General features: G+C 33.6%; 1 protein-coding gene and 1 pseudogene across 50 annotated transcripts in view; one reads left to right on the forward strand and one right to left on the reverse strand.

Annotated features, from left to right (window-relative positions):
• Positions 1-15,004, forward strand: part of RIMS1 (regulating synaptic membrane exocytosis 1) — a 499,940-nt gene that overhangs the window by 392,899 nt on the left and 92,037 nt on the right. For 38 of the 50 annotated variants that reach the window (XM_008013531.3, XM_008013512.3, XM_073006134.1 and 35 more), the window contains 2 exons: positions 3,608-3,720; positions 9,858-10,024. The exons of 11 other annotated variants lie outside the window; for them this stretch is intronic. In XM_008013531.3, the coding sequence (XP_008011722.1) occupies positions 3,608-3,720; positions 9,858-10,024 (280 nt within the window). Of the gene's footprint in view, positions 1-3,607; positions 3,721-9,857; positions 10,025-15,004 lie in introns of those variants that run through there. One more of the 50 variants, XM_037987121.2, reaches the window with a different exon arrangement.
• On the reverse strand, positions 12,984-13,806 carry LOC140708960 (forkhead box protein H1-like; annotated as a pseudogene).

Here is a 15,004-nt window from a genome sequence, read left to right on the forward strand (position 1 = left end):
AAAGAATGTGAAAAGAGAAGTAGTTATTTTAATATCTTTATTTTTAATACTAATACTTTCCATTTGAAAATTGTGATAATTACAGTACTTTGTAGATTGTATTTGCTTTTCTTATCTTGCATACTCCAATCAGATTCTTTCTTGTTGAGCTTTAGAAGTCAAGAAATTATTTCACAAATACGGTTTTCATTTAACTCTTAAAAATAAGTTTCAGTTTTATACTTTCTTAATTTTAACATTGAATTGATTTGTGACATACATAGATTAATTATTTTAAAAAACCACAGTTTGGAAAGAACAATGTATTTAAAGTTGGAATAAATAAAATGGATCTTGTTCAATATATACATTTTCGTAAACTAATATGTGCTTTTAGAAAGTACCATTTTTTAAAACATAAGACAGATAATTCAGTTTGTACCTTATAGTGAAATATTTCAACCCTTCAAACCCATTTTTATAAAATTGCAATATTACATCTGAGGAACTAGGATACATACATTTTTGATATATAATCACAAAATCTATAATTAATGCTGAAATACAGTCTATAGTAAATATCCTTATCTTTTGACTTTATTATACATAAGCTACATTTTCATTAAAAAACTAAATGAAATTGCATGGTAATTATATTTCTTGTAAGAAATGAGAGGTATTATTTAGCTCTTGATTATGTGGCATTTATGAAATTTTTAAAAATAAAAATCCCATAGCCTCCCAGTTTTAAATGTTCTGTAAAGAAATAGCAACTGGCATTTTAATGATTTAGTTAGTTTACAATACTGTTAACGTTCAGAATGTTCCTAAAATGTGAATGTAATGCTAGGATTTGTGGGATAATTGGAAAATATTTTATTTACTATTTTAGTTTTGCTCTTGGGTTTAAAATTGTTAAAATAATATAAAAATTTTAATGATAGTAGTCTTTTTTTAAATGATGATATTTTAACTGAGTTACAGTTAATTTTACTTATACTAAGATACTAGAGAGACAATCACCTTTCAATTAACTTTTAATCGTTACTACTATTCTCCACATAAATCATATAACTTATTGGAATCATGCCTTCTGGTTCAAATTTGTGGTGATTATCTTATTTTCTAAATTCATCTTAATATTTGGCTCAACACATCTGTAATCCAGAAATAATGTCATTTTATTCTAGATATATAGTTGAAAAATAAAAATGGAAATCATGTAAGATCTTTATCAAAGTTAAAGAATCTCCATGTTTACACTGAAGATTTTTTAGTGATTATGAAAAAACTTTTACTGAAGCACAATAACTTGTATAAACAGTTATTTCAGAATATGCACTAAGGCACATGTCACTGGGAAATAATGAAAAGTACTACAAAAATGTGTGTGATATTATGTAATTATCTGGCTTTTTGCTAAGAGTAAATAATTGTAAGCTATTGGCATTTTGATTTTGTTGCTGGAATCTGAGAGCAAGCGGTGAGGATAACATAGCAACTACATCTTTGATGGAGAGTCAAGGGAGTCTACTCATTATTTTGAATAATAATGTTAATTTGGAGATTGTTTTTTACTTTCACAGATTAAGTAAGGTCAGTTTTAACTTCATTGGGAGTAAATATAGTATAGTGATGATTTGAGGGAGGTAAATGAAATAATTTAGAACCATTTTTAGATTCATTTTAGTTATGTTACCACTGTCTTTTTATGATTTAGTTTTACATTTTGCAAATAAAGATTTAAGTGCAGCCATAGCGTAAGCTACGTAATCCTATTAATGTTTAGAGAAATGAAGTTTTGTCCTAGCAGGATTCAGTCCCTAGATCTGTGTCAGACTGCTCCTAGCCAGTAACTATTGGGATATAATTATCAGTGTCTAAGTAACCATCTACCCTGAAAATTACATGGCACTAAAAGATTGCAAAGCTGTGGGCTAATCAGTGTCAACATAATTTTAAGCGAAGTTAATATCATTTTATGAGAATAGTTAAGCTAACACCATTTAAGTCTGCTTTTATTGCAAATTGAGATTGTTTTGAGTTGCTTTAAGCTTTAATTATAGAGCAGAACTAAATTTGTATTCCATTTGACTTACTCAAAACTCAAAGCAATGAATTTCTGAATCACATTTCTCAAGCTCTCCAATGAACTATCCTGTAATGGTAACAATAGTCACAATTTATTATCTCTGAAGTCAACATTATTAAAGCAGGGGTGTATCGTTGCTTAGTTTGCATAACTAAGGGTTGTTAGGGATTTGAGATTGGTTATCTACTGAATTGAAACAAAGTGAAACATTTTATAATTTAGTGCTAAAAGTATGATTAAAACACTTAGCCACAAATTCCAAATTTTATTATCTCTTGTGCTATTGGTCTGCACTTGAACACAATAAAGTATGTGACGTTTTATAATCAAGGATGCTAGGCCACATTTAGTCATTGCAATGGAAAAAATTGTCAGCAAATGCCTTTATGAACTCCTTGTAAGAGATAAAATCAGCAGCCAAGTCAATCAGACATGTCAACATTTCCATTAACTTATAAACCATTAGTCTCTTGGCAAAAGCTCCCAGTACATCAGTCACCAATAAACAATTTTCCATACACATACATGTGTGTGCACTCACACACACACTGCCCTACAACTTAAAAATCTAAACACTTGTTGCAGAAGTTGAGTTTTCTGGGAAGTTGGCAAATGTTGTATAAAGTAAACATAGGTCTCATACAACGTAAGTATAAGCTTTTGAATCGTTTACCCTACACATGACTGTACCTTAGCTGTTTCTTTCTCTTTCATTTGTAAAAATGCAAAATTTAAAGGCAGGGTTTTGAAGTGATGTTGCTGATGGTAGATTCTAACTTAGAACAATTCATACTTTATCAAAGGCTGCAATTCTTGCCCTCCTCTGCTACTTAGGAGGTTGATAAAAGCTTAAAAGCATTCTTTACGTTTTATAAATTAAAGGGCTAAAAGTCATGTATTCGTTTTCAAGCTTACAAATTTCATGTATGTGGTCCAGATATAGCCGTAAGAAATAGCGAGCTAATCTTTTAGTAAGTCCGTTTTAAGGACTGACAAAGTCATGAGAAGCCACTGACAGAAATTAACGATTTATAAGAATGCCTCAGTAAAGTAGATACTTATTAATTAAAGCAATTTTTAGGTGACTACTGTTAGCCGAGGGTGTTAAGTGGGTGTGTGCATGCATGTAAGCATGTGCATATATGTGTGATGTTTTAAGTATGCATACTTGTTTTCTCTATATATGTACATGCAACAAACAGTTGTTTAAATTGAAAACATATTTTTACAATTAAATTTGGTTTCACATAATCATTTATGAAGGAAATTGAAAATATGTCATATAAAATCAAGAAATAAAGTGTATTTTGTTACTAACATTTACATTCCCCATTCTGTGTAATTTGAATCATGTTCATCTTTAGATTAACAGTTGCTAGTACTGTGTATTCTGCATTTTGTTTAATTTATTAATCATGTGTTATTTCTAAATTTTATTTAATTGAAGTCATTTCAAAAGCATTGAAATCTTAAGCCGTTCAGTTCCTGAAAGGTTCTTCATGTGTTTTAATAGGCTTCCATTATGTGTTTTTGCAGCAAGCTTAGTAGTGGAGGAGCGAACAAGACAGATGAAAATGAAAGTGCATCGATTTAAGCAGACAACAGGGTCTGGTTCTAGTCAAGAACTTGATCGCGAGCAATATTCCAAGGTAAAATTAGTAGTATCCAACAAATAGTTACCCTTTTAAAAATGTGTAGTGTCTATACCAGGCAGGATTAGAAAGCACTGAATTATATAAGAAAAGGTATCATTTGGGCCGGGCGCAGTAGTTCACGCCTATAATCCCAGCAGTTTGGAAGGCCAAGGTGGGCACATCACCTAAAGTCAGAAGTTCAAGACCAGCCTGGCCAACATGGTTAAACCCCGTCTCTACTGAAAAATACAAAAATTAGCCAGGCGTGGTGGTGTGCACCTGTAATCCCAGCTACTTGGGAGGCTGAGGCAGGAGAATCCCTTGAACCTGGAAGGCAGAAGTCGCAGTGAGCTGAGATCACACCACTGCACACCAGCCTGGGTGACAGAGCGAGACTCCATCTAAAAAAAAAAACAAAAAAAAAATAAGAAAAGGTATCATTAAATAATAGTCCTGCATCATAATTTCTACCAAAGCCGGAAAAAAAACCCTCTTTCCTCTTGATATTTTCATATGATATAACTTCATTGAAATATTAACTTGGGTTTGATTTTTTTCTAAAAATATATAAATATTTGATATTAAAATCACTTGATGATTGATTAGGATTAGTCAAATTCACATAAATAAGCAAGATATATGAAACCATTTTGTTGCTTGAACATCATTTAAATATTGCATTTAAGATATTAAGGTATGTATTTATAGTCTTAAATACAACTTTGGATTGATATTTGACTATTGATATTTGTGAATGATAAAAATTATGTAATATGAGATTTCTTATTGCTCTGTCTTTAGTAAGAAAAGTAACTGATTTCAAACTTCTAGAAACTGAAATTTACACAGTTTTAAGTGCCAATAAGCATTTAATTTTTATTTCAATAATATTTTCTAAGGAAACACTAAGGAGTTTATAAACTGCTAATATCTGATAATTTTAAATAAAATAGCATAGATTTTTTTCTTTATAAAGTAATTTCAAATATATTATCTGGTTTATTTAAAAGCCTTTTTTCTTTATAGAATACTACAAAAGTAGCAGCAGCCATTATAGGTCGACCTTTGTTGTAATTTAATATCACCAAACTCTTTTGAAAGTAATAAGCTATTAGAAATCAAAAGTAAATAAAGCTACACTAAATTAATATTATTAGCTTGAAATATGGACGTAGAAAAACCTGCTTATTTTTAAGCAGTGGAAGTGGTTCTTTCCAGATACTCTGTGACTGAAAAAAACAAACAAAAAAAAAGAGGTAGCTACAAAATATGATTTGTCACCAGGACTGCTGTAGAGGCATGTGTGTTTGATACAGTCTATCACTTTATGTGTTAGGTTAGATGCAGAAGGGCTTCCAAATGATACAGTGCAGAGGGTCACTGTGATTGGTGATGCCCAACTCCCTAAGAGTCTTACCAAAAAAATAGTAAGCAAAGTAACTTGATGTCCCACAGTATTGGCTATTTCAGCTCTGTACAGATTTATCTTCTCTGCAACTCGTTATGTATGGTATTATCACCTAATCAGCCTATTTATCTGTCTTCATAGATATCATCATTGTTTTTGTTTTCTTACTACAAATGCAGTGAGAATTAGAAGGCAGGGTAATTTGGGGTTTTATTTTCCCTCTACAGTTGGATGCAGTTATTTGAAAGTTTCTATAAACTGGAAATGCTCCTTTTAAGCTGACAGTTTTTATCAGTTTCTTAGCTTTATTTCAAAAGATGAGGTCAAATAGAACAGCAAGGAGAGGTAGAGCCAGTATAGGAAACAAGAAAGAGGCAAGTAAAGAATCAGGGTAAGATACTGAAAGCCTTTCTGGATCATCCTGAGCTGGGACTCTAATCATTAATTAGTCGATCCAAAAAAATCAATGAAATGAAGTACTCAGAAGTCTAAACCCCCACTAATAGTCATAGTAAACCAAAGGTAGGTGTATCTCGTTTGGCAGACTCCAAATTCTCTGACTCACAGCATTAAAAACTTGAAAATACCTCAAAATCTACTCCAGCTCACTTATTTACCAAATTTATGAAAACGGGGGCTCAGAAGCAAAGAGGTAATTTATTAAAATTTGTATTAAAATTAGTAGAGCCTGTCTGTATAGTGAAGAGGCCTAGAACAATGGATTTGGGACTTAGGGAATGACTTTGTTCTACTTATATCATTGAAATGAACACATTACCCTAGGTTCCCATGTGGCTTTCAATTTACATAAAAATTAAATTAGCATATTCTGTCTTTCCTCCCTCCTTTACACAGGCACCCTTTTTCCTTTCCTCTCTCTTATTGTATTTGAATATTTTAAAACCTATTACTTTCAGATATAGTACTATGACTCTTACTGAATAGATACTACTATGTTAAATAAAATTATAATAGCTAAATATGAGATCAAAGTTATGGTAGCTTTAAAAACTTGTAAGAATATAGGATAGGAAATTATATAAGATAAAATAAATGATTAACCTTTTCTTATATGTCAAGTAGAAGATAAAATACTCTCCACATCTCTATATTTATATTATATACTAACACAATAGAATTTTTTGTTTTCAGTAGCCATTTTTGTTAATTCAAACCTTTTGCATATACTTGGGAAATTATCTTTTTCATTTTTATTATTTTACATCACATATTTTATAACTATTTTACAAAGATTTTTATGGCTATATTTTTATGGCTATAATTAAGAGCCAGTATTGGCACAAATTTTATATTGATTAAATTTTGAACTTTAGTCTTTTACTGACTCTTTTTTAGTATATTAATCCATTTGACATTTTGGATGAAGCTACAAACCTTAGTTGAAATTTATACCAAGCAGAAGTTAGTTAACCATTATCAGAATACTTTTAATCAACCACTAGTAGAGCTGGACATTTTTCAGGGCAAAACATTGTCAGACAGCTATAATTCCTGAGATGCTTCTTGAAACCTAGTACCTCTTTTAGAAGATTAAATGACCCTAACATCCATCCTGAGTAAGGAATTAGCACTAACTTTGCTTTTGAAAAAGCACAACGATGCTGCTTAGGTATCCTTGAAATGTGTCACCATTCTATTTTTTTATTGGTGTCATACAGAGTTGCATGCCTTAATGATGAAGTGAAATTCATAATAAGGAGGTGAAATCACATTTAGGCACTCACAATTTAAAGAATGTTTATGTTTCTGTAACCCAGGAACAGCAACCAAGAGTGATGTGATGGGTTTTGTAGGTAGCTGAAGAGTGTTTATTATTACTTACTTCTAAGAATAGTAGTATTTTATTATTTCTCTCACATCAATGACTTATTTTCCCTCTGTAGGATCGGTATAAATTCCTCCTGAGGAATTATGTTCTTCAAAATATATTTTATGTATTTGCATTAAAATATTAAATTGTTACATTTGAAATTTAACAGATCATGCCTGATGAAATTCAAAGTGATTAAAATGTTAACATATTAAATAGTTAAAAGTGAATATAAAAGTATTTCACTTTCTTCAAATAATCAATGTGATTAAAACTGTGATATCATATCAGAATGATAGATTGTTCTTTATCTCAATGTAGAACAATTTATTATGGCATAATTTTTGAAATCCCTTTTTGTCCACTTTCTGGAATAACCAAGGTCTGTATACAAAAAGGTTGAAGAAAAGGTGGCTTAAGTAAAGCCATCTTTTGGCTTATTTCCAACTAAAAATACTTTAGTTGGAAAAATATTTTCATATACATTCACATACCTATATGCTTTAGTGTACACTGCTTAATATTGTCAAATATCAAATAAGGGGAGCATTTGCTCTGGATGTCAGCACAATACTGACACCTAGAACAGAGAATATTTTATATTCTGTCATGGACAAGGTATCATTCCAATACATTTGGAAACTATAATTACATAGCATCTCTCTTTTAGCACAGTGTTTCAGAAAACCAACAATATAGGAGTTGTGTTTGTAATGCAGCAACAGTGTTAAATTCAGGTTTTACTCTGTAAACATAATTGAATTTTTAGCACATACACCTGTAAACTGAAAACAGATCTGATTAAAATGAATTGTGTCAGTCAGAATCATGTTATTAAATATAACTGAATTTGCTGGTAAACCATATTGTCACATTGCTTTCAATACATTATCTTAAATCACATTAATTTTAGATCAACCAGGAAATCATATAAATATAGCTCAGTTTAGATACAATAACATATATGAATTTCCTTTAAATTCTAATTTGGCATATGACCTTGAGAGAGAAATCACACAGTTATGAAAAATCCTTGGGAAAAATAATTGTATATATATCCTATATATTGGGAATTATTTTCATGTCTGATATGAAATTATTTTACCAACACATACACATGAGAGGCAAAGAAATGAAACTCACATTTAGGAAGGCCAAGGCGGGTGGATTGCCTGAGCTCAGGAGTTTAAGATCAGCCTGGGTAACACAGTAAAACCCCATCTCTACTAAAATACAAAAAACTACCCAGGTGCGGCAGCCTGCGCCTGTAGTCCCAGCTACTTGGGAGGCTGAGGCAGGAGAATTGCTTGAATCTGGGAGGCAGAGGTTGGAGTGAGCCAAGATCACGTCACTGCACTCCACCCTGAGCAACAGGGGAGAATGTGTCTCCAAAAACAAAAACAAAACTCACATTTAAATGTTTCAGTCCTAAACTACTCTCATATAAGAAATTATTGAATAAACATGAGACCTTTCTCTAGGATAATTTTTTAAGTGTTATTGTCTAATCTTATTTTTAGTACATATAGACCCCGGTTGTAGCATCAGTTAATTTAGTATGTTTTGGCAAGATAGTTCAAATTCATTAAAATTCCTCTGACATGGAACATCACAAAGGATAGATGACTTTTTCTACAGATTTAATAAACATTTGATATTTTCATACTTTATTTCTCATAAATCTAAAATTAATTGCTTGCAAAAAAACAAACACCCATATGTTATTTTGTTTTACAAAAGAAGTTATAGTATCTTACCTTCCAGTATCCAAGAGAACTACTTACATTTTAGGTATCTTTCAGTTATTTATAGTTATGTAACCTATTTATTACAATTATAACATATATAAAAATAATATGTAATACGTAAGCTATTCACTGTGTGATTCATCACAATAAGACAGTGAAGTAGAAATAAGAGTAGATAATTGCTTTGACAGCTTTGCATATTTTAATCTTTTACTTGATTCCTAAAATTTTAGGCAGTGAATATCAGAGACAAATTTAAAGACATCTTTGAATATAAGATATAACGTACAATGAAATTTTAATAGGGATCCAGTATTCTAATTTTGATACTAAGTTAGGTTAAATCTGAAACCGTCTAATGAAGCCATAGTAGAAAGGTAAAGACCAGTCACTACCTCTTTACTCAGTCTGTATCAGCCCTTGTTTTTGAAAAGTTATATATTTTTAAGAAATGTTAGACACTATAATGTCTTACCAAGTATTTAACTAAATTGACTAGTTTCAGAAAGTATCAAAAAGTATGTACAAATGGAACCAGTCTATACAGGTCAAGTATCCCTTATTCAAAATGTGTGGGACCAGAGGTGTTTGATATTTTGGATTTTTTTTTCATATTTTGGTATATTTGTACCATATACATTGTATATTTTCCAGTTGAGCATCCTAATCTGAAAATCCAAAATGTTCCAGTGAACATTTCTTTTGTGCATCGTGTCGGTGCTCAAAAAGATTTTGGAGCACTTCAGATTTGGAATTTTTTGATTAGGAATGCTCAGCCTGTGCTTTGACTAGAGTAGAAGGTGAATAAAATGGACAAGAATGAAAATGAAAACAAAAAAGAGAAGCATATGTACTAGAAAACAATGAATAATACACTTTTGAGGTTTTAAGTATATACAAATAATTTAATGAATTTTCTAATCAAGCATTTAATGATTGTGTTTAATTCATATTTCAGTCTTCCTAAGCCATCTCCTACCACTCAAAGGATAATGTTTTTATATTGGAAATCATATGTTAGCATTTGGATTATTTTAGATTCTACACCTACTTTTATGAAGGTACACCTTTATTTGGTGTGGGCTAAGTAGTCATTCATCTCACCATCTATGTCTTTTCCATGGTCTAATGATGGAGCTCACACTTTCTTGTTTTTAATCTTTAGTATAACATACATAAAGATCAGTACAGAAGCTGTGATAACGTCTCTGCCAAATCATCAGATAGTGATGTCAGTGATGTTTCCGCCATTTCCCGAACCAGCAGTGCCTCACGCCTCAGCAGCACAAGCTTTATGTCAGAGCAATCTGAGCGCCCCAGGGGTAGAATCAGGTGAGTTGGCAATACTGTTTATATAAGCTGGATCTTTATCTGTGGTATAAAAATACAACTAGCTTCCTGAATATTTTTTCTATAATACAGTTTAGGTCACAGTGGGTTAAGTATTGATCAACTACTATGTAGTATTGCCAACAGAATGTTTAGTATTGACTACTATCAGATACAGCTTATAACCCTACTCATAAGTTTAGAGATCACTCTGAGTCACATTTGTAGTAGTTTCCTCTAATATTAAATTCTCTTCCTTTAGTCCAACATCAGAAAGTGTATTCTGTAAAGGGACAGATAGTAAATATTTCAGGCTTTGCAGGGCAGTCTTTGTTGCAATTGCTCAACAATGTCATTATAGTATAACAGCTATACAAATAAATCAACATGGGTGTGTGTGTGTGTGTATATGGGTGTATGTGGGGTTGTAGTGGATGTGGTAACAAAATATACATCCCTAGTTACGTTACATGAATTGTAAGGCATTTGCATCAATTTTGTTTAAGTCACCAGTAGTGCTTTTGTGTTCTTCAAAGACAAATACCCTGCCAAAAGGAAAAAGACCCCAGACATCCAAGTACTATCTAAACTAAAGCAGATTGATTATGGACAAAGCATATTTTGTATTAGTTCTTTACTAGTTTTCAGAAGTCAAAGTTTCATATAGTTATAGTTGTGTAACCTAAATATTTATTACAATTGGAGGAATTGTGGGGTTGATGAGAGGTCCAATAAATATAAGTGTTAAAAATAGGAACAAACACTTTTCCAGTACTCTGAAAGTCTGATGTTAGTGCACATTTTGGTGATGTACAATGAATTGTATTTTGAAGATTCTCTCTTGTTTGTTGAAGCAAATTAAAAGTAATCATCCTGCTGTTATTTAACAATTTCATACTCTGATAATCTAACATGAGCAATTTCAACTGATAAAGATATTAGTAGAAAATGTTTTATCTTTACTTTTGGTGTTCTCAGCATTTGATTCTGAAAGAATGTACAGTTCTTTAAAGTTTAAGGAAGAATTATAAGAGCTCAAGAACGTAGCCATATTAAGCTGTTTAAGATCAAGGGGTAAGAAGTATTCTTATAGATTCCTTTTTATTAAATTCTTAATAAGATAGAATGTTTTAAAAACTATTGAATACCAAAGAATGTAATAAATAGGACCTAACCAAGGACTTTGTTTTTACCTTTAAAAAAAGTAATTTTTTACCTTTTTAAGTAATTTTTGTTTATGTTCACTGTAGAGCCAAGTACCTTGAGCCCTATGCTTTAAAGTATTACTAGTGAATAGAATTTGTATTACTAAGCAATTGCATAGAATAACTTGTGAGTTCATTCTCACTCTCCTAAAATTTCAGAAGTAGAATTCTTCAGAAATTTATCTTCCTATAAAATTTGGCTATGCGATTTCTTTTAGAAAGAATAGGGAAATAATGTCAAGAGACTGATTTTATACAAGGAGAATGGGGGAATCTACATGTTAGTAGTGTATTGGAACCAGTGTTACTTTGTGGGGAACACGGCAACTCAACAAATCAGCATGGACTGTAACTATATCATGACAAGAAGCAAAAGAGAGGATTTTTTTCCTCCGTTGCTTCGTATGAATTTTCGTATTTAGTGAAGATGGTGGGAAGAGGGGTGGACCTGGAAAGAGTACAAAGAAACTTCTTAGTGATAAATCTGTTTTCTCTAAGGACTTTTTTGTTTTCAGCTTCCTTTCCCTTCTTTGTAGTTTAAAACCCATATAAACTGAGAGTTTATTTTATGTAAGTGGATTATGTAAATTTAAGCGCTACAGCTAATAGTTAAACAAATTTAACCGTAAGCTGACATGAAGAGCTACTTTTCTTGTAATCTCATGCTGTATGTTAGTGATTTGTCATATGTGGTACATATTTGGTCTTAGAATAATTAGGAAGAATAGAGAGAAAAAAATAAGATGTGACACGTCTTCTGACATTCATAGACAAATTATCCCTTCATATGCTTTCTTCTGTCTACACATTCTCGTAGACACACATGCAGCAGTACACACACACACACACACACACACACACACACACACGGAGTTATTTTGCTTCCGTCGTCAATCCCGTGGTAAAAACCTGAGAGAGGATAGTTTGGAATGATAAAGAATAAAATGACATCAGCATAAAAGCATCAAAATCCTGTGAACAAGCCTTGCAGGCTCTTCACATGTAAATGTTCCCTGCCCTTATAGGTAACACTATGAGGAATAATTTTTCTTAATATATTACTGTTTCTTATTTATTTTTTAGCAACTAACATCTGCATAATTTTTATAGTTCTGTTTACTCAGGTTCATGGTTAAAATATGAACAAAGCTAATGAATTATGATAGAATATATTTACATATAAGTTGTAATAATAAGCAGCAAAGTTTTTAGTTCCTATCATGTATAAGGACTTTATTATCTTTTTTAAAAGACAAACAAACAAAAAAACATTGTAAATTCCTGTTATCTTCCCCCCACCAAGACCATGTAGGGTCCAGTCTACTCCCTAATCTTTTTCCCAGAAAAGGTGCTACCTCCTTCCCAGACAGATGACAGAGGGCAGGACTTCAGGCTGGATCTACCATTAGGCTCTCCCTCCCCCAGCCTGGAGCACAGGAGGGGAGGTGACACCTGGTGATGGATGGGTAGTGGACTGAGAAGAGGAGACATGAAAGGGCTATTCCAGACTCAGCCCTGCTCCTCCAGCCTTGCCTCTGGTGTAGGGGAAACAGAAGCATGACGACCAGGATCAGGGTCATGCCCAGCTGGGCCACAGCCACACGTGGGGTAGTCCAGTAAATACTGTGGACACTCAGCAAGGCTGCTGCCTGGTGGTTTGAGTCTGCTGTGGTCACAGACACCCTCCTGGCATTGGCTCCCTGTCAACAAGCTGGGAGTGGGAGGTGGAGAGAGGAGGAGCCCCTGCCTTAGGAGCCTCATGGGCTGCACCAAGAGAGCAACCAGCCTGGGGCAGGAGCCGCCAGGTCCCAAGGGTGACTGACCCAAAAGTCATAGATGCTTTTGTTGGGTGACACCTCCTGGAAGAGGACATCTAGATCCCAGAGCAGTCCTGGGGGCCCTCAGGTTTCAGAGGCCACCCCCCCAGTAGGCAGGGCCAGTTGATAGTGGACACTGGGGGCAGTAGGTGGGTGATGGTGCCAAGGGCATTACCACATTGAGAGTGTAGATAGGCAAGTAGGAGATGAGCAGCTGCCCCTAGAGGGAGGCTCTTTGTCCCCCAATGGACAGCCACCCAGGAACTGAGGTGTCCTGCAGTGAGTGGAGAGACCAGGCCGTAGGCTCTGTGGAGAAGGTCGAGGGCCCCATGGCTCCCTGCTGGGAAGCCTCCCCCTCCATTCTTATGGGGCTGGGAAGGGGGCAGAGGGGCCACAGAGGCCTCTCAGAAGAGGGCAGGGGTGGGGTGGGCACCACCTCTTCCCCACTGCTCCCCATGCCTGAAGGAGCTGGGCTGCTCTATGGGACCAGGGTGCCTCCTCCCCAGAGTCCCCTAGCAGGGACTTGATGCTGAAGCCCTCACTGGGTGGCAGCAGGGGACTGGGCGCACCTTGCAGCAAGTAGGGCCCCAGGTCCTTGGTGAAGGCTCCGCGTGCACCCCATTTCTGCCAGCACCTACACAGGGCTGTGTTCTGCCACCATAGCGACTCTGGTGGGATCAGGCTTTTGTCAACCACCCAGAAGTTCCCCTTGGCCTTGGGGCTTTGCAGGGTCCACAGCTATACATTTAGTAAAATTTGGCATTTGATGTCAGTAGGCATAATAATCAGTAAGCATGTACTGAAAGGAATATTCTTCTATTTATTTGAGGATTTTAAAACAATGTAGGTTAAATTATTTGATATTTTAAGTTGTGATAGCAAATGTAGAAGTTAATATCTTCTGGAATATCAATCTTGATATTACAGTTATGTTTGAAAAGTGTTATGGAAAATAATTTCAAATGCCTCCTATTTCACAATATTTCTTCAATTCAGTAAGAGAAGACAGGATAAAATTCAAAAGTAATCCTTGGATTTTTGTGATAGCATATGAAAAGTACTTAACTACAAAATTGCTTGCTATTTTAATAGCTAAAATCAATGAAACTTTTATTTTATATGCTCAATAATTATTATGCCTACTAACATCAGATGTAATCAAGAGTGAACAAAAGGGATTATTATTATTATTTTATTTCTTTTATTTTAGCTATCCACACTTAGTTTTGCCTGCCTGTCTGTTGTCCTATGGAAAAACAAAGTTTATTGAGATCTACGAAAATACTAAAAAGGAGAAGAAAATATTTTAGAAATTAGATGACAAGGAAAGATGAATCTGAACACAGTGAAAAATACTAAATATATGAGAAAAAATTTATTTTAGTTTTTTTTCTAGTGTTTCGTTTCATAACACTTTGACAGTTCAAGGTTGATGAACCATTCCCACTACTCTTTCCTGTAAATAGATTAAAGCTGGACAGAAAGAATGTGACATGTACCCTTTAAAAAGACTCTAGATGTATGGCAAATATATTAATAAATTACTATATTATACTTACATATCATATGACTGAATCAATCACTGTGCCATATATATAAATTGGCATTGTTATATTCATAGTGGCATTGTTATATTCATACCATAATCAAAATACTGCTTGAGCTGTGAATACATGTAACCCAAAAGTCTTGATAATAGCCAAATACATAACTTTTGGGACAGGTAACTTTTCCTGGTTAGGTTCTTCCTTCCAAACCATTTAAGGCTGCAGTTTGAAGTAAGCATCACTGGTACGGTTTGAGACAGCTGCAGAATGCTTTGTTTTTACCTTTATACTCTGTGAGTTTATTATAGATTTACTAACATATGTTTAATCAAATTCTGGGAAGTTCAGTGACATGTAAGGTGAATTTTACTGTATAATAGACAATGACAATGGTCAGTTATAATAAAGTTTTCA

This window comes from Chlorocebus sabaeus, chromosome 17, assembly GCF_047675955.1.
Source record: "Chlorocebus sabaeus isolate Y175 chromosome 17, mChlSab1.0.hap1, whole genome shotgun sequence".
Lineage (NCBI taxonomy): Eukaryota > Metazoa > Chordata > Mammalia > Primates > Cercopithecidae > Chlorocebus > Chlorocebus sabaeus.